Here is a 27,519-nt window from a genome sequence, read left to right on the forward strand (position 1 = left end):
GGGGGGGGGGGGGGGGGGGGGGGGGCTCTCCTCCGTTTAGGCCGTACGGTGCATCATATGTGGCCGCTGCTCATCTCTGCAGGGATCTTCTCAGTCTCCTTCCGGATCCGATGTTTTCCTTTGCGATAACGAATAGCTGTATTGACAGTGCATGCCTGTTCGCGGTGTTTCTGGCTCTACTACCAAATAGTCCTACAGAACCATCAACGCATTCTGCGATGAAAGAGGCGGTGGAGCAGATGATTGCAACGATATGCTGGTTGCTCGACAGGGAAAAGATAGAAGAAATAACCTTAATCAACATTGTTGTGTCGGATGGAGAAAGTATTGTTGCCACAAGATTTGTCACAAATGCTCAAGAAGTAGCTTACGGTGAGATGCAAACCTTTAACTGTTTGCATACGACGATTAACGCAGACGCCAGACAAGCCTAGAGTTTGTCAAGAGTCTTCCCACTTCTTAGTCATACGAACGACAGAGCTGCTCTTCTAGAAAAAGGGCAAGCTGTGGTGTTCGTTGCTTCGATATCTAGGCTTGGGTGTTCTCGCAGATCCCAGTGGTATTGCCCAGTTTAAGGTCCATACAGTGCCCAGAGTACCGATTCTTACTATTTATTGTAGATGAGGGAGGTTTGGCACGATTTGTGTGCTCTTAATCGCCGACGTTCTGCCTTCAGAATCGGGGAAGTCCGCCATCGTGCCAGACCCATCCGGGAATACAAGCCCGACGATGCCAGCCAGTCTCTATTTTGCCACAGGGACGGCGTGGCAGCAGCTGGAGGAAACATGCGATGAATTTCGCATGACTCACAAAGACAAAAGGTAAATGCTACAGCTGGCTTGCCGGCGCCCAATGCGCTAACCATAAGGGAACTTCACACCCGACGGTTGTGGCTGTGGCCAAGTCCTGTTGTAAACACACAGCATCTTCCTTCCCGCTTGCATGTTTGCATTCCTACCGGCTTAGGATGGCAGCTGGACAGCTGAATGATCATTATTCTTCCTCTTGTATGTGCCAAGCCAGCTGCAGCACTTGCCCATCGCTTTTGTGAGTCATGCGCAATTCATCGCGCGCTTTGTCTTGCGAGATTTCTCTCATCAGGACTGACATATGCATTGTGACAAGTGAGCCTCTTACTTCTAACCCGGAAGACTGGATGCCGGTTCCGAGGAATACGATGATTTTGATCACCCCAGCAATAGATCTTCTGCTGTATCCGATATCCAGCGTTGGGTATTTGCCCTCGCTGCTGCGGAGTCGCCGTAGGTCTGGGTCCTTGTTACCCCTGCAGGAGGCAGACAGCCCCTCTCTTGACGGGCAAATAACTCTGCGCAGGGGTCTAGCGGCTTCACTAGCAGATAAACTCGAAGAGGACTTCGCGTCTTTGTTAAAAATAGCTTCGAATTCTCCAGTGGGGACTCCTGGTGCTGCTGACGAACTGCCGGTAATGGCGCTGCGCTCCCTAGAGGGCTTCATCCATGAACTGGCAGCGGGTATTGAATCCACTGATGGAAAAGAAGCTGCTTGGCGAGCTTTGGAAGTCAAGCTGCAGGGCCTGGAGAAGAAGATGCGAGCGGTTCAAGTGCAGAGACAGACCGTGGCGGCAATAGAAGACAGTCAGTCTCAGAGTCCGCCTGGCTCATCTATCTCTTCTGTTGGCGCACTGCCGACAAATCTGTATCATGCAGAGATTAATTTGGAGACACCAGGTGCCAACCAGCAGTGCTACGAGCTTCTTGCGGGCTCGTGTGCCATCTTATGTCTTGAAACCATCATGATATACGTTGCAAGTTGCCAAAGTGACACTAAATTGAAGTCTTCCTCCCGAGCGTCATCTTCGGCGCCCCCTGTAGCGGCAAAAACATTTGTTTTCGCGGGCATGCAGAGTGGGGAGGTCGTCATTTACGATGCTACCAGCGCCTCTGTCTCGCCGATATCGTTTCAAGCGCATGTGGGAGGAGTCCTAGCCATGGCTGTTCACGCCAATATCTTCAGGCGGGGCTGTGCGAGCACTGGGAGAGCAATTCCATGCAAGGCCTGCGACTCTACACTTCCGGAAGTCTTTTTAGTGACAGGTGGCAGCGATACCTCCCTGGCTGTTTGGGATCTTTCTCCACTTATCTTTGGTGGTCGTGAGCCTCGTCTTCTTAGTGGCAAACTTGTTTGCCTCGATGGGCCCAGGGTGTCTATTGATGCTGATGACTTGTTAGCTGTACGCCTTACTTTTCTCCCTCACCAGGGTGACGTCCTGTCTCTGCTGGTCAGGGACGCTTCCGGCTGTGCTCGCACAAATGGAAGCCGCCACGACCCATCTACCAGGATGTGCGTTGTGGATGCATGTGAAGCTTGCCTCCAAGGGATACGCGTTGCGATGCGGCTTGATGACTCAGGGGGGGCAAGCAGTGAGGAATCGGCTGCCTCTCCACTGGCTTCATTGCCTTTCGCAGATCTTCATAAGGTTCAGTTAAATCCCTTTGCGGATGAGCCGGAATGCAACCTCCTTCTGATTATTGGATTCCAGTCAGCCAAGATCGGGGCGGTGTTCCTAAGTGATTTGTTGCGGTATTTCCGCCATACGCAAGTTATGGTCTCTGTCTTGGCGAATGCTGTTTCATTCCAGCCAACGCAGCAGGAGTCTCTTCCCTTGAGTGTTTCCCGAGACTTCGAACTAAAAACCCTTGCTTCGGGTCAGCTGAAGGTTCAATTTACGGGAGAGCAAGAAAGGGAGTCCCTGCGCTCGCTTTTCTCTGGGGATGCACCATGCCTCTCCGAGAAACCTCAGAGTGCCCACTTACCCGCCCAGCACGAGAGCCCTGGTATGGCAATTTCACCCTGTCACACGTCTGCATTGGCTAAGGGTGAGTCATTCCGATGCCTCCTTGCTGGCTTTGCTCGCTCTCTCCGCAGCGTGACATTACACGCGTCACACGCAGCGACAGCCCTATGGTCGAAGAAGTGCTCTCGCTCTGGGAGGCTGGGGTGCCTGTACCCGCCCACTGGCACTGTGTACTGTTTTAAGGCGCCACACGAGTTGGAGGTCCCATTACCAGAAGGAGCTGCAGCGTCGGCGTCTCCAGGTACTTACAGGGTTGTAACCAGCACCTCGAGCCTCAAAATTGTGGCGCAGCCGTCTAAAAACGATGGGGGGCTGAAGATAGAAATGCGGTTTTTGCCCTTCGAGCAGTCCGGTGTAAAACGTCAGTGCTCTCATCAGTCTTTAGTCGGACCTTGGCTGGACGAAAGTGGACACAATGGCTTTGTGGAATGCCTCACCAGCTGCGGCAGAAGAGTCATCTGCAGCGGTGGAGGCGACGGTCGGCTGCTTTTGTGGGGGAAGAATGGGAGCCTGGTGGGAGAGCTCTCAGGTCACCATGGAGGGGTATTGTGTGTGGCGTACACAGAGGCCCCCGTAGAATCTCTTTGTCGGGACTTGCGCAGCTGGGGACCTAGGGATCGTTTGCAAGTACAGAGTCCCCAGACCGAGTGCTCCAAAGAGTCTGATGACAATGTGCATTCCCTTCAGGGTCTCTTGTTTAGTGGAAGCCGTGACAGTAGCATTCGCGTCTGGGCCCTCGAGCAGCTTGTCTGCATACAGACGTTAAATGTGCATACGTCAGAGGTGCTAGCCCTTGCTGCGGATGCTGCGCGGAACATTCTGATTAGCGGGTCTGCCAATGGCGAGCTATTCGTCTGGCAGCTCGACTTGATGGTTGTAGCCTTCCAACTCAACCTCAATGCGTCTCCTACATTCGCAGATAATGGGCGCTTTACAGGCGTCGGCACCCGCCAAACCTTCCAATCAGGCAGTTTTGAAGGCCAGAAAAGTGGCGTATCTTTCACCGACCTGCTGTTAGTTCCAGACGTGTCGAGCCTTCGTATTCCCGACAGTGGGAGCGCCGGTGCGTTCCCAACTAGCCCCACCACTGCTGGCGGCAGAGGCAAAGGCGGTTTACAATTGTGGGCAGGGCGAGGTGACGGGAAACTAGGTGTTTGGAATATAAGCGAGAGAGATTTGGGTGAAGAAGAATCCATTGGAGATCCTTACGACCAGGGTCGGGCTGCAACGCGTGAGGCGTCGCTATCGAGCGAACCTGCAGAAGGCACAGCTGCGTTGGCCTCAGAATTGCAGGGTGCTAATGCGGCTAAAACTGGAGCTTCCGCTGGATGTGCATCAATACTTCCAACTGCAAGCATTCTACAGCGAGGTGCTGCTGGGGGGAGAGTAAGGGTTGAGGAGACCACGACACAAGGGCAGCGCGGGCTGTGTGGAAGTCGAGTTAGCAGCATGATTATCACACCTGGAGCGTCAATGCCTTCACTGCCGCCACTGACAATTGGGGGAGGTCTGGAACCTAGGCGGAGAGACTTCCTGCCCCTCCTCGCTCAGTTTGTTGCATATAAATCAATTTCAGCCTCACGATGTCCCCGACACGTTAGCGGCTGCATCGGTGCTGCCAAGTTTGTCGCGCAGCTTTTTGAGCAGGCACTTGGAGCTACGGTGGATATTGTGTGGCCTCGCCGATCAACGGCGACATCAGAGTTCCACGGTGACCAAGGAGAGGGCCAGCCGCACCCTGTGGTGTTTGGCCGTCTGGGTACGAACCCGCAGCACCCCACAATCGTCTTTTACTCGCACTACGACGTTGTATCTGCGGGAGGTAGCTCCTCATCTTCTGCACCGACCCCTTCCGACGGGTCAGAAGGCTCAGCCTCCCCCACTACCGCTGCGGCGTCTCCGACCGCACTGCCGCGCACAAATGGGAACCAGCCGGCATCTGGCTGCAGCTTTGAGGCGAATGTGTATCTTGACAATTCTAAGCGTCGAGATAATCAGACCAAATCTTCTGAATGGCATGGCACGGGCTGGCATACAAATCCTTGGAGAATACACTGCAAAGATGGCTACATATATGGGAGGGGAGTGACTGACAACAAGGGACCCATTATCTGTTCTTTGCTAGCCGTTAAGCAGTTCATAGCAGAATGGAGGCGGAAACATAGGGTAAATCAGGCAACACACGACCAGCGTTCGCAGCTTCCAGGCTCCAACACAGCTTTAGAAACTCAACCCCTAACACCGTCTAAGAACGACCCCGCTGTCCCCTTCAACTTCGTGTGGATCTGCGAAGGAGACGAGGAAAACGGCAGCGTGGGTACGCTATTTTCAGAAGATCTCAAGTTCCCTAAAGCCCGCGCAATGGCTGAAGTAGAGGCATTGTGCTCGCTGCTGCATCGCTTCGCGGTCCACTGTACCACTTTCCCTAGTGGAGCAGCGTGTGCAGAGCCGGGAGTCTCTTGACTTGCGTTGTGACTGCCAGTTTCCATTCAGTTGTTCGGCTTGAGTCTCATGATGACGGCATCTTTATGGTGCGTGGCATGAGTTGTATTCAGGTCTTGCTGATGCTGTAGCGCAAAAGGCGAGCTGGCTTCACGGGACGCATTTCCTCATATGCAACAATAGCTATTGGGCCGATGACGTCACCCCATGCCTTGTGTAAGTGGAACTTATACCCACTAGCAAACTGAGCGCCGGAGCGCCGTAGACAGTTTTTAACGTGCCTCTGTATATATGTGTTGATCGTTGTTTGCAGCTACGGCATGCGGGGGGTGCTGGACATCCGCGTGGAGGCAACAGCTGCCACAGGAGAAGGCGGCTACCATTCAGGGGTACACGGAGGTGCAGTAGAGGAGCCAATGCAGGTAAGCAACAATCTCCGGATTGTCAGTACTTGGGAGCGTGGTGTGCCAATGCGGCTACATGATTCGAGGCCAATCAGTCATGACCAGGCCTAAATTCAACTGGCCATGCTACCCATAATGCTCAACATCTTCTTGTACTTCTCCAGAGCTTGGTTCACCTGTTGGGCCGGATATACGATCCTAGCACTGGTCGCGTAACGATTCCTCGGTTCTACGACTCCGTTCAGCCTCCCGATGACGCAGAGGTGCGCAACAAGTGCTAATCTAGTGGAAAATGTGCTGGATTCTCAGAGAGGTTGCAATGCATTGCACTGCAAAGAAAACCGGCAGAGCTTCCCCCAGTCTGTGGTCTGCTTAGGCACTTCAGATCTTTAGTTTTACTCTGCACTTTGTCTTCCTCAGCTCCAGCGCGTCAAGATTGCTGCAGAATCTGTTGAAACTGGATGGATAGAGGGTGCGGCTGCGTGTGGAGTCGGCGGCCCACAGGAACTCCTTCGGAAACGGTACAGCCAATCGTCGCCCTAACCTTCATGCTTCTGTTTGACCTTTCTAAATCAGGCAACTGAGTAGTCACGTTGCATATATGATCTGGACCGCTGCGCCTTGCCTCAGTGTGGAGGCACCTGTGCGCCAGAACAGCAGTCGTGCAATCCTAGGATGCTGCTGGTCTTCTATGCAGGTGGCTGGAACCCTCCATGTCTTTGCTGGGCATCCACGCATCTTTAAAAGGAAATTGCGCGCATGCTGGTGGAGCTATGCGTATTATTCCTTCAACAGCTTCCGCAGAAATTAGCGTGCGCCTTGTGCCCAAGCAGGTAACCTCTCCACTGTTCGTACGCCTGGTTCATGAAGTTCCTCGGACAATGTTGATGGTGGCATAGGCCACAGGATTAACTTGCTGCTTCTTCGACTCCATGCCTTGACACCTCAGGGACCAAAAGAAGTGTTCAATCTCATTCGAGATCACCTCCAAGAATCGTTCAAGACAACATGTTCTGCAAGCAAACTGACAGTCCAGTGTCTCCGACAAGGACGCTGCTGGCGTGCAGATCTGGATGCTCCCAGAACGCGTGCGCTTTATGGGGCTGCGCACGCAGCTATAAAAGAGGTGCTAAGACACGGGGGCACTAGAGAGTTGAGTATAGTTGGCTAACTGACGGAGTGCGCTACGGCTTTGTTCAGCCGCCTCCCGAATTACCAGAGCAGCAGCGTCTTTATCAGTGGAGTTCAAATGGTGATTTCACTTCGTTGTCACAGGTCTGGGGTGTTGACCCACTTTATGTACGAGAGGGAGGCTCAATGCCAGCAATTCCGTTCCTCGCTGATGCTCTTCGAAGACTTCCCGGACTGAAGGGCCACACACAAAGCAACGAGGAAATAGCTGTCTGCCAGTTGCCCTTCGGGCAGGCTAGCGACAACGCTCACCTTCCAAACGAACGGCTGGGCATTCGTCAGGTGGAGAAGGTATGCAGGGGTGGAATGCGCAGAGCTGCCCACAGTCTTTTGCTTTCAGCATGTGTGTGAGCGTGCATACCATGGCATGGGAATTTCTTCGTTTTGTGCCTCTTTACCGCAGGGCGTGGATGTTTTGGCATGCACGCTAGAGTCTCTTGCGGCGAGGTTGGCTCGGCAAGGTTAACTGCAAGTTACAGCCCTGTAGAATTTGTTTTCCCTCCCTTTACCCACGGATCTTGGCTTGCCATTTTTCTTGAAAGAACGGTCTAAGGAAATTTGTTGGAGGCACCGGCCCCGGCCGCTGCCCAGTTTAACAGGGGTCTCCACTATCGTGCAGGGTGCCATTGCACCACTGTACCAGAGGAGAAAAGGGCCTGCAGTTCGCTGGCTCGAACAGATGCAGCCGGTACCTGTCGTGTTGTCAGTAAATGAATTTAGAGCAACAGTAATACTCCTTCTAAGGGTTCATCTGCACTTCATGTGCATTCGTCAAAGATATTTGTCCTAAGGCGTTGACTCACCGTCGGCCAGAGCTGCTAGAAAGCTGTTCTGTTGAGACGTCTTCCGCAAGCTCATAGAGATGAAGCTCTTCCCCATGTTCGGTGCCTGGTTGTCGGTGTATATGGTTGTTCTTTGCATTTCCGCCCTCGGTGGTCGCAGTGCATGATCATAGCTGCTGCGTCAACCATCCTGCAAATGCCTAAGAACAAATTCATAAGCCGCAGTATCTCCGAGGTACAGATCTAGGCTGCACTCAGTGAACTTGCGCCTGGACTGCCGCTCCTGCAGTCAGAATTTGCTAGGGATGTATTGCGCTGTGCACAACTCTGCTGCGCTACCCAATGAAGGATTTCTGTGTAGCGAGGCCGCTGCTGATACGATCTAACGGCAGGAGCGCTCCCATATTTCTTTTCTTTGCCTGACTGGAAATGCCTGCTGATGTCGCTCTGAAATGCGTTTTTCTCCGAGCTGAGATGATATATGCGAACAGCACGCGGAACACCGCGTGTAGGGGCACTTCGTTTTCTCTCTTCGAGGGTCGGTGACGTCGTGACGTGCCAGCATAGGGATTTTTCATCCATTTGCACAGGCTTGCCATGAATGAGCAGCCGTCAGTCATCTGATTGTCAGTGTCATCTTGAATAGCCGCTGTAGCTGTTTTGTCGCAAGGCTTATATTAAGTCCAAGACGACACCAACGCAAACCACAGCAAGTCACAGCGTATCCATTTTCTGATAGGAAGAGGTTTTGTTCGGGTAATAGCTCTTAGAAGTGCTTGCTAACTGCGTAGTAAGTAAACAATTATATCAGGAAGCTGGCGCGACTACACACGAAACGAATGCAGAAAATCGCTTGATCAAGGAGGATCAAGCGCTTGTCTGCATTCCTTTCGTGCTTCATCTTCCTTCAGCGCCGTTCGGGGCTTTGGATAGACAGAGCAAACAGGGGCAGCGGATGCACCCTTGTTGCCTGAGCTCCTCTAATGAGCTTGACGTCTCAACTGGGATCATAATGGGTAGCATATTCTCGAGCAATTTATCGGAAGTAGCGTTGCCAAACGACAGTTCGCCACTATAGGATAATGACCCTGAGCTCTTACGTGAGCTTCATTCGAACTTCAGCCACCGCCAGGGGAGCCATTTCAATAGAGGCCAGTTGAACGTTGGATATCCGCTAGGCTTTCTTTTTGAGCAGACATGGCAGCTGGAGTAGCGCTTGCGTGAGTCCATACCCTGATGTGTGTTGTAAAAGCTCGCTGGCCTGTACTCGGTCCAGGCGTAGGGCTGCAATAAACGACGCAACAGGTGAGAAGCTATCTCCACAGGAGGCAGAATCTGACAGAATAAGTGAAACACCTCTACGGGCGGCCAACTGAGACGCTAAAAGATTCACCCCAGCCCCGTGAGGTGAATACAGCGTGTTCACTGAGTATGCAAGTAAGCTTCAATACGCCGGCTATCCCCTTAAGTGTGGGCGCCAGGGGCCATTACGGAGCTTTTTTACTTTGGATGGGATCCAAGGTAAGACGGGAAAACACGTTTTTGTTCTTCTCAATCATCCCCTTACAGTCGGCACTGTATTGTCATTCGCCTCACACTTGAGGTGAATACCAATACAAGCCCGACTGTAACCCTGCTTGCATTAGGCAACACAAGTTTCGTACAGCTCCGTGATAGTTGCTCCACAATCTTCTCATGAATTTAACTTCACTGGGAATTTTAAGATGGCTTTAAGGTGGCCATGGAGCTCAATCAGCCTCAGAGCTGCAACGCATCGACAGCTTCAAATGGCTAGCGTTCTCAGCAGTGCTAGAGGCACCAAAAACAAAACAGATTAAAATGCATGCACAAAGCATGCGTCAAAACAAAACACGCCTGGTCAATTGTTGATTCACACGTCCTGAAGCTTGGGTTCGTATTCGCTTCCCTGGGGAAGCATCTAATGCTTCAGAGGATAGCGTCGTCTTTTCTCTTTGCGTTGTGAGGTGGGGCTGCTAACGCCTGTAGCGGCAGCTGGTAGGTTGGTAACTTTTCCTTTGGCTGCAGGGCCTCTAGGTAGAGCAGCATTAGCAGGGGCAGCAACAGCATTTTCAGAACCAGCCGCACCATCGTCAGCAGTCGCAGCTGCAGTGCAACAACCGGGCTGTCGTTTTCCCTGCTGCTGCGCAAGCAGGCTGCCCGTTTGTGGGGTGGCAAGGGGAAGAGGCGATGCTGAACAAAGGAGAACAACGACGTGGAACCAAATTGTGATGCAACTGCATAGACTGTCAGCAACGTAAAACTAAAGCGAACAAGTCAAGGGTGCGTCGGGAAGGATTTCAAGTAGCTCACTCGAAGACGGGCCTCGACGTTTCCGAAGACGCAGTGCTGACGTACTGCGGTAGTCGCTGTTAGTGGGGCGAGTATTATTCACTCTGCAGTCATCTTGACCGTCGTTTTGTCGAGTTAGATGCTGGCCTTCCTGCCGCTGTCGGCCTTGTTGCTGGTCTTCCTGTTGCGCCCACTGGTTCTCCTGTAGCTCGCGCGGGGCTTCTATGGCGCACGAAGGTGCTAGGATTTGTTGGTGCATTTCCACTCCTCGCATGGAGATCCGAGGTACTGCCTGTTGCATGAAGCCTCGGTGCTGTAGCAGTAACTTGTGATGCAGGAGCAGTAACTCCATTGTTTCTGAAGTTTGCTGGTGCTGCCTTGAGGCAGCAACGCACTGCAGCAGCAGCAGGAGCAACTGGCCCTGCTTTCCGATACTGCTGTTTTGCAGTAAGTACTTCCTTGCCGTTGATGATTGTTGCTGTTCTTCCTTAGCAGAAAAATGAGACAAGGAACTAAAAAAATAACTTGCCAGGAGGCACTTCACTCTATCATACATCTTTGGTGGAATTTGTTGCGGGGGCCGCTGCAGCTGCACTATCAGGAGCAGCAGCCTATTTGCCTTCTCAACAGCCCGGGCAATTGCCATTTGCTGTTGCAGCAAATTCTTTTGCTGCCTGACTTGATGAATTGTCGCAATTTCAGCGATTTGCTGCAGCAACCGCCCTATGTCTTGATGCCGAGGAGGCGGTGCTTGGGACTCTCTAGCAGAGGTCGTTTCTGTTTCTTCTGGTTCAGAATCGTCGCTCTCTTCGGACACCTGAGCAACATATTATCAGGCAACATTAAGGGCGCTATCGGAACAGCAAGATCGTCGGGACGGCAGCATGCGTTAGTAAGCAGGATAACCAGAACGAGCATACCTCGTCACTGTTTGCTTGGCTTTGACTGTGTTGGGAATCCTGTTGCTGTTGAGGCCTCCTCAAAATCAACTCCCGCATCTCTCCTGGGAAAATGTAGCAAGTAATAAACGCAAGGGAAAGACAAAGAAGAGGGAGGCAAAGACAGACATTCTAGGGAAAGAAGCAGATATCAATGCGCCATCGAGCGAGAGCTACTACGAAATCGTTTTTCTAAAAAGGTTAGCCATGTGGGGAAAGACAACCATGAAGAGAAACACAAGCCGTGTGCCAATGCTTCAATCAAATAAGTCGCACACCAGCAGAACGCAGAGGTCAGCTAATGCTCTTTTTTGCTCGCTCTCCAGGCGGAAAAGGACAAAAAAGAGCATACGTTGGCCCAGAAGCGTCACCTATCGCACTAGCGGGGACCAACGTGACGTTGCGTCGCATTTCGGCATGTGATCACACGCTTCCCTGTCTATTTACCTTTAAAAATCATGAAGTGTTCCCACCCCGGAGATAAATGAATACCAAGTTGATAGATGAACTGGCCCTCTGTCAGGAACGCACCTGAAAAAAAAAACAAATAGCAGCGAATCCAATGCACTATCTGTAGGAAGTGAAGGAACGAACAGCAGGCGCCAGGGCGCACCGCCAAAAGAACTGCAGCTGTTTTGCTCCATTTGACTATTGTTAGTAAATAGAAAAACGCCGCAACCTCATCTGTGTCTCTGTCTAAATGTGTGATTTTGTGTGGAACTACCACAGCTGGCAAAGTCTTCACCTGTGCAGTTATATGCACGAATGCTAGCAATCGCAGATAGCCATACGTGCAGACGAGCATCTGGCTCTGCTATTTTCCGTTTGTTTCTGATGGCGTTTGCTTCCGCCGTATTTTCATTTCTTTCTACGTTATAATATTAAGCCTTCACAGGCTGGTGGCTACTTCGGTACCGCGCATGCACTATATATGAGGTACACGCTTCCCGCATTCTACATTCGCATTCTCTGCTTTTAAGACCCTTAATCTCCTGGCACTGTAAATGTGGTTTATTTAAATACATAGATTATATCATATATACCTAATCAAGTATGAAGAAATCGAATAAGACTTGTATATCATTCAAAACACGGATAACCCACGTATTTTTTTGTTAAATACAGCTAATCTCATGAATAACCCTTATAGAAGTAAAACTCTATAATACTCTGTGTAAAGTTTATAAATTATCTCCTCTGGCCCATTTTACCGCGCTTTTGTATGTCATTCGTCCCTCACTCTTTGTTGCATTCGCAATCTCTTCTGCAGCCTTTTTAACTCCCGCTGAAAGGAGGACATGACGGTAGATGAAGCGGTCGTCGGAGTATCGCGGAGAGTAAAATACAATGCCTTCAGAAACGCAAGCTCCGCCCTCCGTAAACCCACGCAATTAACCACGTACAAACGCATACACAGTGCTGCAGCGGCACCCGCACACCTTGTTAAACACAAAATTCTCATCCTGGCAAGCATCTATAAACAGCATAACGCGCGAATGCTTCCAAAGAGGCGCACAACCCTGCCAATACACACTTGCGCAGACATGCACAAGCATGCAAAAACGCACATGCACTCAAACACAACCAGATGGGTATTAACGCAAGCAAAAGGAGAAATACGGAGACACACACACTTAGACACGGCGTATCCATAGCAACAGAACCTCTGTAGATTTTTTCTATCGCTAAGAAGGTGTCAAAAAGCGTCCAGGTGACTACTGACCAGAGGGTGTGTTCTTGACAGGATATCTACTGATATCGGATCTAATGAACTCATCATTCATTTGCTCCAGCAGCTGTTTGTCCACAGGAACAAACACAGCAGTGTATCGGCTCTCAGCAAGGTTGAGCATCTCCTCACGCAAAAATGCTTCACGAGACGCCTCTGCTGCTGCTGCTGCTGCAGTTGGCTCGTCTCCGGAACAGGCAGGAATGAGCTTGGCGCTGCCTGCCCTTGCTTCTACTGCTGGAGGAATGGCTGCTACTGTTGCTGCAGTTGTTGCTGGTGCTGATGCCACCCGTTCAGGCAAAAGAGTTCTGGGAGACCAGCTATGAAGCACTGCTGCAGTCTGGGCTGCCCTGTGCCTGACACATTCGCACGCAACAGCGGAAGAGCCTGCTGCTGCTACTGCTGAGACCCCTGCCGCCGCCTTACAAAAGGTTCCTGCTGCCTGCTGGCCAGCGCTAGGATTGTAAAATATGCCAACGTTACCGGCCCGTTGGTGCTGCTGCCGCTGTTGCAGTTGTTGCACCAACGGGGACTGAAGAGCGTTTAGCTCCTCAGAACCACGAGCTGAGACGTCAAGTAATCCACTTCGTGCTGCACCGGTTGATGCTGCCGTAACCGACTGTACTGCAGCAGCAAAAGCGGCCGTTGCAGGTGGCGCCTGCTTTGATTTCCTTTTTGCCGGACAAGGAGAGAAGCAGCCTCCAGCGGGTTCATCCCTGCCTGAGGCGGACGTCGATAACATGGTTTCAGTCTCGCATCCGCTGCTGCAGCAAACACTGGTGGCATGGCGATTCTCTGCTGCTGTTACTGCAGGCGATGCCGCTTCTAATGCTGGTGCTACTTTTTCTGGTGCTCCTGAGCATTTCCGGCGTCGTGTCCTTGCTGTGCTGTTGCCGCTGCATAACGGGTTGAAGTGTCGGATTCGTCCGCCTTCACCAGGCGTATCCGTGGATGCTGCTCCTGCTGCTGCTGATGTAATGCGTAAGTTGTGTCGCGGTCGCCTGGGGCCCCTCTGTCTTTTGGGGGAGACACAGCAGTCGCAAAGCCGCTGCAACGATGCAAAGCGCCTCCCAGAACTGCGGCCTTTTTTATCTGGAATCGGGGAATCCGATGGCCGTTGATGCAGCGAATTAAGAGGGCTTTCTGTGTCAGGATGCTGCGAGAGGCGGCATGGGGGTAGAGAAGGTGAAACTGGGGGAACAGGAGGCTCCTGCTGATGCCTCTTTCGAGCCGTAGACGGGCTCATTGCGCCCAGCTGCTGCTGCTGCAGCAGCTGTTGGCGGAGGCAGCCACGCGAGGTTTTGAATTTAGTACGAAAATTGGAGGAGGAAATGTGATCAAAGGAAAATTCGGTCTTTGGGGGCCCACTTCGACGATGGCCTTGAAAGCGCAGATGGGCGTATATCGACGGAGTAGGGCCAGCCTCTGGGCCCTCCCTCGCCTCTTGATTGCGCTACAAATCCAACGGGAAGAGACGAAGTACTGACCTACATTTATGCCGTGGTGTAGCATCTGCACAGGTACAAAACCGACCCTTAACGAGCGCGAGACACGCAGGCAACTTCAGCAGATGTGCCCCCTTCGATGCAGAAGAATACCGGAAATATTCAAGATCCTTAACCAATATGGCATACTCTAACGAAATAAAACAAAGAAAGCAAAAAATGCGCAAGTACACAGCAACTTGTGCGAGACACCGAGGGTCCGGCCTGTCCAGCACTACCCAGATTGAGCGCCCAGGGCGTCAGCGAGGAGAAAATGAGCAATACACAGATAGAAGCTGCACGTAATTCGAAAATTTCAGTTGAGGATTCGGCAAGACATCCAATCTGGCGTAAAGGGCCTCCCTTAGTGGTCTAGTCGATGGCTGCGCCTTCACCAGGTAGATCCAGCTAGGGGTGGTGGCTGGTCGTACTAGGGACACTCCAAAGCAACACGTAAGGGACTTTAATATCTGTAGCCGCAGGCTCCATATAGGATATAAATCAGAGAAAATGCATTACCTATCCCTACACTGCAGTTGCGATAAAGGTACAATACTTTTTCTGTCGTCTAGCCCATGACCCCTGGAGCTGGCTTGTCCTGCCATCCAAGACACCCACCTGCTCAGCTTGCCTTCAATCTGCATGCCGCAGGGACAAGCCATGGTTTCGGCTCTTTTTCCCTTTTCTTGCCTTAAAATCATGTGAGCTGACCATGTGTGAGGTGTTGAACGCTCCTCAACTGCAATTCAGGTCGGCAGACACGACCTCCCCTTCGCAGAGAGTCGCACAATCTGCCTAAAGTTGGTAGACAAGTTTCTCCTTGCTCGCAGGCTGGCTAGTGAGAGCCAAGTAAACGTTTAACAACAGTTTATTGTGTCGGTACACGCTTTGCAGGCTCGCATGTGGGGTTCCCTTGCCGCCTTTGCAGCAAGACGTGCTGTAATGTATTACAGGCCCCCTTAATCTCCTCCTCAACCCCAGGCCCTTGTGTCCCTATGCTTAGTTTGTCTGGAGGTTGGGGAGAAGGCCACTCCCTTTTTGAGAGCCTACTGTAAGTATTTTGATTCTACTGCAGGTCACGAATGCCCTCCGCTAAGGCTGAGGACTCAAGTACACATGGTTGCATCGAATGGTTGAGAAGCACAGCAGAGAACAGCAAACCTCGCCCCCCTGTATGGTTAGCCTGATGCATAACACGAATTAATGATGAAGGCGATCTTCCGGGTGAAAAAGAAACACGAAAATTTGGATGACTGTCATTTAATCGTCAAAATTTCAGCCATTTTCCCTTCTGGCTATTGCAGACTGATTAGAATATACCCTCTGCCGGGTGACCAACAAAAGGTTGGACGCCTCATCGTGGTGGAGCAAAGGCGCAATCCACATCCCATCCAGCCAGAAACAATTCATGGAGAGTGCCTCTTTCTCCGCCAACTGGCGGCGCAGAAGTGCGGGGAAAGAGGGGAAATCCCCGGCTTCTCCTTAGATGTGCTTTTCTCTTCAAAATTTGCACTAAGAACAATCGCTGCCATTAGTGCCCTCTGAATCAGGGGGGGAGGCATGGCAGTGGTTGTTTTACCAATGCATGGATGCGCGTCTTCAGGAGAGATCACTGGGAGCCAGCCGAAGTATGCTGCTATGTTGGCTTTTACACAGGTTTATGAGAGAACAGGCTGCAGCATAATTAAGGCGGTTTCAGCTGAGGAAGTCTCCGGTAGAGGGGTACATCAAAAGGTATCAATCCTTGAAGAACATGCGTCCCACGCTGGACTCGTAGATTATTCACAGCAGGACTAGCTTGGAGCAAAGCAAAATGTGGCCTATCCCTCTAGTGTAGCTTGCCAAGATGATGAAGTACCTGAGCGTCAGGGAAAGAAAAAGAACACCGCTTCCACTGCTTTGGCTGAGGAGGAAGAACAAGGCTCTGGAAATGACTCAGATGTACAAATTTGGCTGTGAATGCCAACCGCGAAGCAAGAACAGATCGCAACTCGCAAGTCGGGCACTCAAAAAGGCTGCGGTAAGTACCACGGGGAGCGCGCGTGTTTTTGCAATACGCAAGGTTGTATGATTCTGGATTTCTTGCGAAGAAAAAGGACATGGCGAAACAAGAATTCTGGACGTACTGTCAGGGGACCAAAAAAGAGATAAGCGGAACGCTCTGGCTCCCACGAAATGTGTAGTGCAGCGAAGAGTCCAACGGCGGTGATAGCAGCACCTGTACATCTTCCTCAACTCAATTCTGTGACTATCATAGCCCGTATTAATGTTCGTGAGTTGCTAGCGCTACTGGACACGGGGAAACAGATAGAATGCCGGTGCGACGATGAAAGAACAGGCGGCACATGTAACACCTGATCTATTAGGGAACTGGAAAACTGTGAAAATCATTCAGCGTTAGGAGCCGTGTGAATGCTGTTTATAAAGAAGTGGTCGCTTTGGATACAGCTCCCTGCCATGTGGTTTCCTTGTCTACGGTATTCCTATCATGCCTTGTTCCCTCGGCAAGCGGGGGATGAATCCAATGAAATATTTCTGAAAAACGCGTCAAATCGCGGATGTGGATCAATGATAGCTTTGTATAAAGGCTCACAGAATCGCCCAAACTCCCCCTGAGCTCATATCCCACGAAACTGCAACGTCATTGCGGGAAGGAGCAACTGGAGGAGACTGAGACTTATGAGGCACGTGATGCCCCGACGAGACGCAGAAACGGAGGAATCGCATTAGATGAATTGGAGACCGGCATGAGTGGGTTTCTGAGGATGGCGTGTGCGAAGCAAACCCTCAGAAGCATCTACGGGTCTTCCTCGCCCCAGCAGCAGCGACTCAAAGCGTCGGTACGCACAGCCCAGCACACGGTTTGGCCGTGTACAAACCTTTTGTTGGTCCGTCAAACCTATCGAGAAGCCGGGGCCCATCATATTTCCACCCTTCCTTGCTCTACTCAATTTTTCGTCGTGATCTACTCCGCAGCCTGTTCCTATGTACAGCACGACGCCGTAATTCCTTACACTCATTTTTCTCACTTAGGGGCTGGAGCATGTCTTTGGAGTCGGCTGGACACACCGTCGCGCACGTGCATTGTTGTGCCCATCTGTTGTCGTACGCCACGCATCTTCGTATTACCCGGCATACCCGTACTAGGAAACGGATTGCAACCCTGGCTCAAGGCCCAAAGCACCATACAGGACAAATTAGCACGCCGCTACGCGGTCCTGCCGCAGCGAGATGCGGGCCCGCAACAGCAAGAGTATGAAGTATCCGCATATTCTGGGTGCCTTTTTGCCGTATTTTTGCCCTCTGATTTTCTCCTTCACGGTATTTGCGCTTCTTCGCATCCTCGGAGTACCCATCCCTATTTTGGCACCCAGGCACATGAGGGCAAGGAGGGGCGGCAGGTGCACAATGGTCTGTCTCAAATTGGTAAATGTAATTTAATTAATAGTAAGAAAAATGACTTATTTTGCTAAAATAAATTTAATTGTATTTGTAATTGCTCGCAGGCTGGCTGAGGGTCAGGTCAGCCTTCAACAATTGTCTACGGGGTTCATAATTGAATTTGCAGCACGGAATACTGCGACTTATGACAGACCAACTCCCCCCCGCTCCCGCCTGCGGAGCTGACAGTGCCGTGCTCAGGATCCCTGGAGACTGGAAGGGAAGTCCACAGGTTTCCTGCGAACTCTGATCGTCAGTGTCTGTGACTCTATAGCAGCTCTTCACGGCAAAGGGCGAGCACCCATCGCATCGCACCTGGGCAGCGGAAACTAGACACTTGCCTACTTGTAAAGGTGTTACAAAGGTGTTTCTACTAAGAGTCAATTATCCCTAGATAATGCGCGCCGCAGCGCAGGCCCTGGTGGTGTGGGGAGGCGCACGTATATCCCCTGGCAGCACTTCTTGTTCCAACCTCAAGGCGTTCCCGCAAGCACGCCTACACCCCCCCAAACTTATGCAGTCAGTAGAACAGTAGTCGATTGTTAAAGCTCTACTTGGCCTTCAGTACCCGAAAGGCACACAATTACGGGTACATCAGCCTACCTGTGAGTGACCCCGAAACATCAGCCCCTTTTTGTTCACCAGACAGTGCACGCCTTTGCGCGCCCAGCCGCTTGGAGAAAGCAAGGGTATCTGTCTATAGCGAGACGTCTGGGAAGCACAGGCAACCAGGGCGGCACCAAAACGCATAGAATAAAGGGTATAAGGGCATCCTACCCCTTACATATTTACCGCTACAGCAGCTGCCTAGCCCATGGCACAGGGAGACTGTAAAGCTGAAGCCGTCTCAGCAGCATGAGTTTGTTAGGAACAGGACTGTACTGCTGGCATCCGAACCTAGACAAAAAAGAGGAGGTTAGATGGTAACAACGTCCAGGGTTGAACGCAGACACATGCAATTGCAAGGATTAGGGTAGCTCCTGAGGGGAGCGCATCACCCAAGAATCCGAAAAATGTTGGCCGCGTCCACGCCATCTCTGAAGTTGCATCGGGTGGAGAGATGGGAAAATACCACCGCTGAAGGTTAAGATGCATCAGCTACAGCCATGGGGAGGCCCTCAGAGATGCCGCCTCTAGTCCTAAATTAAATTCCGATGCTTTGGAATACAGCAAATACCAATGCTAGTAACACTGGGTTCACCTCACTTGAGGGTATGGCCTATTGCAACTCCACAAGCATTCTTTTAAATGCGCCGATTACTATGTAATATAGTACAGCTTAGAGTTGTTTGTGCAACTGTGTTGCCTCTCAAGCACTATACACTGCTGCACACAGATGCGGGTGTTCACGACGGAGAGAAGTTATTTTTCTTGGAAAATCTGTTGTGGGGTCAAAGTATTCTAATGGTTTTCTGAATAGAAGTCTAAATAAAAAAGAAGCAAGTGATGTGATAAAAACTACGGAACGTTGACGCATATGAACGTCGCTGACTGCACTGCGTGCGACCTCTGGTTTAGAGACGCCTGCTTCGACAGCGCCTCTAGATGAATCAACCAAATTTAAAAAGTCATTCGTATGGGGGGCATTTTGTCATCCACACCCGCTAATGCGTTTGTAGTGCCGCAAGAGGATGCTGAACTTCGCACACTGCCTGAAAATGAAAGCGAGCTCAGTGGAGGGCCAATACAGCTCCTTTTCATTGTCGCTATAGCTAGATGTCAAGGCGACCTTGCAGAATACATGAAAGAAAATATATTTCATCTGGGAAGAAGGAAGAATTTATTTGTTCCGACGGCGGCACATCCCACCACAGTTCCTACGATGCGCTGAAAGCAATGGAACTCTCTACTACATCGGTGCTGGATGCAAGCTGTGCCGCGAATTCGACGCAAGACATAACAACGTGTAAAATAGATTTTCTGAAGTGGAGTTACTCAGGAGATCACGAAAAGGTTGAACTGCGGGCAGTACTTTCCAGACCAAAGTCTGACAGATGGCAATGGGCCTTAAGAAGACGACTTCTTCCACCGGAAACTCCGCGTCACCTGTCGAAATCAAAATTGTAAAAGTTAAATGAAAAGTTTACTATGAATAAACATGATAAGTAGTGCAGTGCAAGGCAAAACCAAGAACAAGACAGACAAGTACGCAACACTCTCGAGTATCGATCCAGAAGCTGGACGAACGCAACAGAGCGGGCATGACCAATATCTGCCAGCGTGATATCCGTGCACCTATTCAATGCAGAGAGTTCCTTGCTCTTGAAAGAAAACGTTACAATAACCTTTTAACATTCGTGAACAAAATATAGCAAAAGTTGGAGCGATGACTGCCGCTCTTCGGGTTCTCGCCAACTGTACGACTACTGTTTCCTGGTGACGAGTCCCGAACCTCGTTTCATTCCGCCTCCCATCCCATGCAACAACCTTTTGAAAGCTTGATAATTTACCATCCACTTTCAACAGAATATTGTTGCAGCTTGTCACAGACTGCTTTCCGATCATGCTGGTGAGCTCATCCGATTTGACTCTTCTTGCTATGTGATCGCGGTGCACGACAGCAGGGCTGCAGCTACACTCCTGCGAAAAACACCATATTCTGATGAACAATGTTTAGGCAACAACAGCTTTTCTCACAGGTGGCGAGGACAGTCAGGTTTTCACCTCTTCACTGAAGTTGTTAAAGGGTTTGACACAATGGCCATTTCAACGCAGGGGAGGGAGGCTCCAAACGTGCCCCATATCTCAATAGAAAGCACCAGATTAAACAATCCAGAATATTTTCAGCTACCACGCAGACGTGAGCAAGGCCACCATGCCCGGTACATGTTCAGCATCATGTGCCTGTCGGCGACCATCTTCCTTCTATTGCGGGGTCACCAATGTTTGAGGCTACTGGAGTCTCATGAAGGACTAACGGGTCGCATAGGGGAACGCCTTCTTTCAGTAGCAGAGACGGGCACATTTAGGCACTGCTTTGAATCGGATGCCGAAGGGGAACGTGGAGCCTCAGGAGGCACTGGAGGTGGGGCTGCAAGCAGAGCAACAAGCGGCGCTGCAAGCGCCAGCTCTGGTGGCACTGCAAGCGGTGCATCAAGTGGCCCCTCATGGCGCTCTCCAAGTGGCACTGCTAGTGGGACTTCACCTGCTGCAGGGCACGTTTTGCAGGCGCCGGAAACTCCGGAAGGAAGCGTAGACCGTGGGCCGCATAAAGTCCCGCTTCGTGCAGCTTCTTTCAGAATGCCTGGCAGTTTTGGGCAATCCAAAAATTTTCCAGTCAGTCCTGCCACGAGCAGCGATTTGCAAGGGGAGCTTGGCGGATACCGTCCTGATGTTTCTGCTTCAAACAAAAGACTGGAGGGAACAGCTCGCAGTATGAAAAAACCTGTCAGTGAGAAAAGCGTGTTGCTGGATCCCCCACTGGACATAGGAGAGCACGCGCGCCAACTTGAGCTTCTTCAACTTTCTGGTTATGACTGCTTTGATCTGACAGAAACAGACTTGGAACTTTTGCATACGGCGGAGGACTATCTGACACGCATGCTTAGAAAAAGAACCAACCTTCTGAAATCCTTGCGTGCAAACACAACGAAACAGCGCCTTCTTGAGGCCCGTATGGAGGGGCTGGCGCTGGATGGATCCACCACTTCTGCCGAAGAACAACGAATTTTCCGGGGGGCTTTAACCAAATTGAAAGAAGAAGCTCAATCACAAGAACGCCTGTTGTGGCGAACTCGGCGTGAATTGAAAACCATGGTTCCCCAAAGACAGCACATGGCGCTTGCTTTACGTTTAGTTGCAAGGCGTCGCGCATCTGGGATGTACCTCTCTTCAAAAGGAGCGGCAGCTGTAAGTGCGGCCACTCTCGTAGTGAAGGGCCCTAAAGGCGCGCATTTTGTGGCTACTGCTGCTGAGGAGAAGGAGATTATGAAAATGAGTAGGGAACTTTTAACACGAATGCGGGAATCGACGGAAGCCTTGACAACGGAGATGGATTCATTAGAACCTCGTTCTGGTGGGCGATTTGCTGCTTTCCGCATTTTTCGGGCGATGGAAAAGCGCCATGAGAAGTGCAAATTACTCCAAATGGAGGCGTCTACATTTATCCTACAACTTAGATTCGTTTTGATCAGTGCTCCAAAACGTCAGACCATTGAAGAGCTGGAGGCAGCAAATTTACAGCTGCGGAGAGCTATTGATCGATGCAGTTCTCTCTTACAGGATCGGCAACGGGCTCATGATCCAGGTTTTTTGCGTTCGCTCTTCAGGCGCCTTAGGATTGGAGACTTTTGAACCGAAGGCACCACGAAGTCAGCAAATGGCCTCCATGGCAATACCATATTAGGCTGATGACTTCAAAGGAAAGAAACATGGGCTATGATGGTTTGACCATTCATTGATCAAATGCCTCGATTGCAGTCGTCGCTAATTGCGTTTTGTTGCTCTAGAAGGTCTCTAGAGATAGCCACTTAAGCATCCTGGCGGAAGCAAGGAGCCTGTTCTACGTGTTCGCTACGGTGAACAGCGTCAGTTTATACCCAGCTTCTGCGTTGCATTTCATCATCTCATTTGTCGTTGTGGATTGATGTAACCCATAAACTGGAGGCTCTTCAGGTTTCCGCACAAGAGGAGGGTGAAGGAACCATCTCTCCCACGTACGGGTGTAACAACTGCAAAGGCATCTTCACGTCTTCGTCTACTCTTGCTGTTGGTGGCTTTTTATGTGTGCGATGGTAAAGTCTAGCCAGAGAGTTTGCTCATCTGCAACAGAAGCGTAAGCTGTGTGCGAAACGTTTCTGCCGTTTGATTACTCTTCATTTTGATCTTGACAACGATTCACGCGACGCGGCGAACAATGCAGTATGCCTTTCTGGTTGAAACTTGACTGGAAAGGGCAGAAAAACTTCTGGGTAGAGATGTACGAACATACTCAGAGCTACTTCAATATCTAGCGTGTGCATATTGTTCTATTACTTAGGTATTATCTCAGGTAGAACCCTGTACTTTATTATACCGGCATTTTGTAGGAGCTAGCTCACGTATCTTATATCACGGTGAACTCTCGTTCCTAATTGAACTTTCTTCAAGTATAAGGGTGTGATGAGTCGGCATCGGGGTGTTCATAGAATTCAAGGATCAGGATTCCAAGTGGGTTTTACAAAGGTGATGCTACCGGTGCGCATATGCAGGGCTTGTACATAGATGTCCTAAGAAGAGACTCTCGAACGTATGCGCATTGCTCCTCTGTAGGCGCCTAGTAGTGGTTGAGTGCCGCTGACTTGTTCTACTGGTCCATATTCATTCCACAGTTTACCAGGAGTTTACTTTTAAGGGCGTAATAGGAAATAGTTTGGTAAGAAAGACACCTTGACGAAGAGACTGAAATGCGCTGGTTCCCTAGGTTAAAGGCTGTATGGAACTGTGCGTCTAGGAAGCACACCCGTTGACTTCTGCCATCACACTGAAATTTCATAAGTGTGCCACCACCAGAGAACTTCAGCAGTGATAACAAAAATCAACGGGGATTACTATGCGTGGCTGTCCTGCTCATTTTCTGGGGTTACTGATTGCCGCTAGCAGCCCTCTACGCACTCTTCTGTATAGGTTGATCGTTTTAGCCACCACTGGAATGACGGGAATATGCACTGAAGCTGTGCTTTAAATGAACTGCAATATTTCGTTCGTTCGTCCTCAGGTGAGGAGCTGCTGAGTTGACCGCGCAAATCCAATGAGCATGCATCTCCTTAGACGTCGCAGGCGGTGCAGAGTGGCCCGCCAGCTTCCACACTAGTTATGCCCAGTCAGTTCCGCTTTTCCCACGGGGGATGCGTGAAGGCCAATGCCAGTAGTGTACAAAGGCCTGCCGGTAGGCAGTTGCATTCGTTCTCGTGTGTACGTATACATGCCACTGGAATTCCGGAAGGCGCTTAAGAATTAACAAAGGTGTTCACGCGTGTATCGGGAAGCGGATTGCTCACTCTCATGTGTGTTGTAGCTTGTGCGGGAAGTGCTGCAGCAAGGGGTGTTCCGGTGCAACGAGGCAATCAACCGTTGGATGCTTCCTCAACGGAGGGCGCAGTGATCAATGTTAATTGATCAACCAACCCCACGAGCAAGTACAGCAGAGTTCCTTTTGCTACATGCGCTAACAATGGAGACAGTACTTTTACGCTTACTTGGCCCACCAGTCAGCCAACTTGCAGGTAGAGATACAATCATTAACTGCATACGGCGCAATAAAAACTCCAACCACCACGCTTATATTCTTGCATTAACTAGCACTCTTCTTTCAAGAGTAGTGGCTGAAAAGCATCCAGGAATCACGCTAGACGTAAAATTTGTGCTAATTTGGACATGCAGGTCAGCTCCTCAAGCAGGAGACGGCGCCTTCCCATTTCCCGTCGTGCTCGGTGTCCCTTTCGGGTGAGCTGTGCGCAAACAAGCATGGAACTGAACTCTGACGTAATGAATGGTATTCAGACGCAATGATAAAATGACTATGGAAAAATGCCAGGTCGAAAATGCATCAAGATACCCTGCAACGCGCCGAGCGATATCGTGCAACGCTCTCTAGACTCGAGGGTCCCTGGCATGGAACACTGAACAAAACGTCCTCATTTTTCCCTTTTCGTCTCTCTTTCTAAGTGTATAAGGATGAAACAAGCGTGTCATTTCATTTCTCCTTCTGTTCGCGGCATTATTTCTAACGTTTCAGTCCCCCGCACTGAGGGAGATGCGCAGCTGCACGTTCGTGCTTTCTCTTTCCGTATTGTGCAGGTTTTTCTGTTTTCATGCCCAGCAGGTTTTCTGTGAAGGGATTGAATACTCTCTGCCTTTTGGTAAAGGGTCAAGTGAGCATGCACATATTCAGGCTGGCAAACTTGATCCGGCTTCCAGGAACAAGATTTCACCCGGGGATGCGCTGAACTGTCACGGGGCATACACAGCCGCTCGCTTTAGCCTGTCAGCAACAATTTTCTCAATTGCTCGTAGATTCCGGTGCCTGCGAGAGCTGGGTTCTGCTGAGACGGTGGCTAGAGGTATACCTGGACGCATCTTGTCCGTGGCAGAATCCGGTTCATTTAGGAACTGCAACGAGGGCAGCAGCGATCTGCTTTTGGCTGCTTCACCCATCTCGTCAGCGCCGCCCGGTTCAGTTCACAGGCGCCAGGGCTCCAGTACCCCTACAGTATTTCCACTTCAAAAAACTAACCGCAATCCAGACCACAAGCAAGGATTCACGCGGAGGCATATTGGGGAAAGAGAGGAAAAGATTGCTCTCCGCACCTTCAAACCTTCCCTTTATTATGCAGCCAGTCCCTTGGAGCATTTTCCATACGAGTCAGATTACCGGCGTCTTCAGCATGCCCTCCTTATCCCCGCCGCAGAGGCCAAGAATCTGACGGAGAAGGACATGAAGCTTCTACATGAAGCAGATTCCCAGCTGCGCTGCATGTTGGCCGATAGATCTCGCCTTGCTACTGCCTTGCGCAAGAGCATTGAGGAATGGCAGCGTTTGGTCGCCCATAAGTCGAGGTTCAACAGTAAGACGGAACCGTCAGGCCGAAGTTTCGGCAGGCTCAGGCACTTGATGCAGCAGGCGATTTCAACCGGACTAGAAATGAAAATAAACTCACTCACCGCGAAAATTTCCGAGCTTGAGAGAGAACTAGAGCTTCTTCGGTCTACATTAAGGGGGATACTTCGGCAGAGACGGCAGAGGGCTCTGTCTCTTCTCTTAGTCGCACGTAGGCGTCTAACTGGAGCGGCGATGACAGCAAAGGAAGCAAATGCTTTGAGCATAGCCAACCTGATAGTTAAGGGCCATAAAAGAAGAAATTATGTGCCTAGCCCCGCCGAGGGGGAGGAGATTCTGAAAATAGGTGTCGAGCTGTCTGAGGCCTTAGAAGATGCAGAGTTACGTCTTTCAAGCCTTCTTGGAAAAGCGACCTCTGACACTTCCCCAAGGTTTGAAAAGATTAACCCGGTATCCATTGGCTTGAAGGAACATCTGGAAAAGTGCGCTGCAGTCCAAAAGGAGGCGGAATCGTATGCTTTGCAGTTGAGGTCACTTTTTAATACTTTCCCTGTAGACAAGTTTAAAGAAGTCATTAAGAATGTGGAAAGCGGAGCTTTGCAACTACGCAGAAAATCAGAGCGGGCACTTCAGTTCTTGCAGGGCGAATCATGCTAGGACGAAGCCATCACGCTGCTCTGTCGTTCCAGGTTACTGTCTTCGAATAGCTCCCCTATTGAAGATGGAGAAAAATTGACAAAGCTTCGGTGAGACGACGAGGGAGAAATGGAAAGGGTTTGATGAATACGTAGTGCGGTTTTTGCCTAGTACCTTTGGCGTGCTGGCATTTCTTCATGCCGGAGAGCCTGATTTACGCACCTACCTCAGACATTCTATTTGTAGTGCCTGTATTTTATTTTTCCTTTTTTAAAGCCAACGGTTCCTGTAGTGTGAACTTCGGCAAAGTTGCTGTGTGTAGCTGCTGTAGCGTCCTGCCTGTGCATGGGTTTGAAAATGTTGCATTTGGCTATATTACTCTGCGAGCAAATGCCTGCACGTTATGCATATTCACTACGCGCTGTGAACAGCGAACCGTGTGCGTTATAATGAAAACCCAAAGAAGAGAGCCTGTAATGCAGCGCACGTGGCTGCTGTTCACAAATTAACTTAAACAATGTCTGTTCTTCAACGGGAGTATGCCTGCTGCGGAGATCACTTGTCTCCTTGAGGGAAGAGCATAGACTGCCAAGCGATCCAATGACGGCCCTCTTTGCAGTGCCGCATAGGATAGTTTCTATTTTCAGGAAGCCTCCCAACAAGAAATAAAACAAAGCCGCCCTGTCGCCCCCCATCCACTGGCTGACAGTACGGCAGCTTTTTTTCTCCAAACATGTGGAAGAAATACACATTAGTAGAGGGACAATGGCGGAAAAATGTAGACTTGCAAGGAACGCCAAGTAATGGCATAACAAGAATAACGTCAAAATGTGGAAGTCAACAAGTCAACAAGACAAGGTTAAAGTCGAAAGGGAAGGAGACATGCCGGAGCTCAGAGATGCCCGCACAGGCAAGCAAACGCGGCCAGAAAGAGAAAAAGAGACAGCGAGAGGGTAACGCGGATGTACAGCATATGGAGACACTGTTAGGACACACAGACGCACATTGAACTTTGTTGAAACCAAATGACATCTTTGTGTATTGCTTGTCCCATGAAGGCAGATGGGCGTTTTAAACCTAAAAGTTGCGAAAAAACACTTTCTTACATCCAGCACCCATCTCTCTCTCAATGGCAAACGTCAGGGCCCCTCCACATAAGCAGCATGGTGCGGCTCCCCTTGGGTTCCAGTGGCTAGCTCTGGCTAGCTCTGGCTAGCACGAGGAGCCAGCAAGCTGCCTGACCTTATCAGCTAGGAATTGCGTCGCCTGTTTAATAGCATCGTCTGTGATTTGCTGGAGCCGCTGTTCCTCGTTCTTTCTGGTGACTTCACTTGCGCGGCTATCTTTAAAAAGAGAACGATGTTTGGCTCTGGCGTCTTGGCGAACTCGACGGATCTGTACCTTACACTGCAGCAGCAAACAGTTGAGCAGCAACACGGGCTAGTACTCGATTAAGAGTGCTATCGGGAACGACGACAGAATTAGAATTGAGAGACCGCATTAGCAGCGGCCAGCAGCTGCATGAAGTAACGGCAGAACAGAGAGATACTGCACTTCAAGATGGCAGGCACTTCAGATATGAGGCGAGAACGAAACCGACTTCCTCTGTTGCAACTTTGGCTTGAGCGATGAAAGAAGCCCGCAGCTCCTCGGTCATCTGCATGGAAAACAAGACAGGAATTCCCTGACAAAGCTAGGGGCATCAGATGTATTTCTGCCTTCAAATTATACCATTAGCCATAGAATTTCGTTAACACTCGAACCCCTCCCCCCCCCCCCCCCCCCCCCC

General features: G+C 50.6%; 4 protein-coding genes across 4 annotated transcripts; 3 read left to right on the forward strand and 1 right to left on the reverse strand.

Moving 5' to 3' along the window:
- Nucleotides 1-218: 218 nt before the first annotated feature.
- Nucleotides 219-7,339, forward strand: EAH_00019170 (WD domain-containing protein, putative; the record flags this gene model as incomplete). The annotated part of the gene is made up of 10 exons (XM_013397370.1): nt 219-372; nt 677-821; nt 1,102-5,153; nt 5,392-5,494; nt 5,592-5,700; nt 5,847-5,945; nt 6,103-6,203; nt 6,380-6,515; nt 6,958-7,164; nt 7,277-7,339. The coding sequence occupies 10 exons, from the start codon at nt 219-221 to the stop codon at nt 7,337-7,339; spliced, it is 5,169 nt and encodes a 1,722-aa protein (XP_013252824.1).
- Nucleotides 7,340-9,602: 2,263 nt separating this feature from the next.
- On the reverse strand, nt 9,603-13,878 carry EAH_00019180 (cyclin-dependent kinase, putative; the record flags this gene model as incomplete). The annotated part of the gene is made up of 6 exons (XM_013397371.1): nt 9,603-9,866; nt 10,069-10,782; nt 10,886-10,968; nt 11,351-11,434; nt 12,144-12,254; nt 12,627-13,878. 6 exons carry the CDS (start codon nt 13,876-13,878, stop codon nt 9,603-9,605), a joined length of 2,508 nt encoding a protein of 835 aa, XP_013252825.1.
- Nucleotides 13,879-20,395: 6,517 nt separating this feature from the next.
- On the forward strand, nt 20,396-21,850 carry EAH_00019190 (hypothetical protein, conserved; the record flags this gene model as incomplete). The annotated part of the gene is made up of 1 exon (XM_013397372.1): nt 20,396-21,850. One exon carries the CDS (start codon nt 20,396-20,398, stop codon nt 21,848-21,850), a length of 1,455 nt encoding a protein of 484 aa, XP_013252826.1.
- Nucleotides 21,851-23,350: 1,500 nt separating this feature from the next.
- Nucleotides 23,351-25,751, forward strand: EAH_00019200 (hypothetical protein, conserved; the record flags this gene model as incomplete). Its single annotated transcript, XM_013397373.1, has 3 exons — nt 23,351-23,445; nt 23,918-23,980; nt 24,335-25,751. 3 exons carry the CDS (start codon nt 23,351-23,353, stop codon nt 25,749-25,751), a joined length of 1,575 nt encoding a protein of 524 aa, XP_013252827.1.
- Nucleotides 25,752-27,519: the final 1,768 nt, after the last annotated feature.

Source organism: Eimeria acervulina, genomic scaffold, assembly GCF_000499425.1.
Source record: "Eimeria acervulina Houghton genomic scaffold, Eah_scaff128, whole genome shotgun sequence".
In the NCBI taxonomy this organism is placed as follows: Eukaryota; Apicomplexa; class Conoidasida; order Eucoccidiorida; family Eimeriidae; genus Eimeria; species Eimeria acervulina.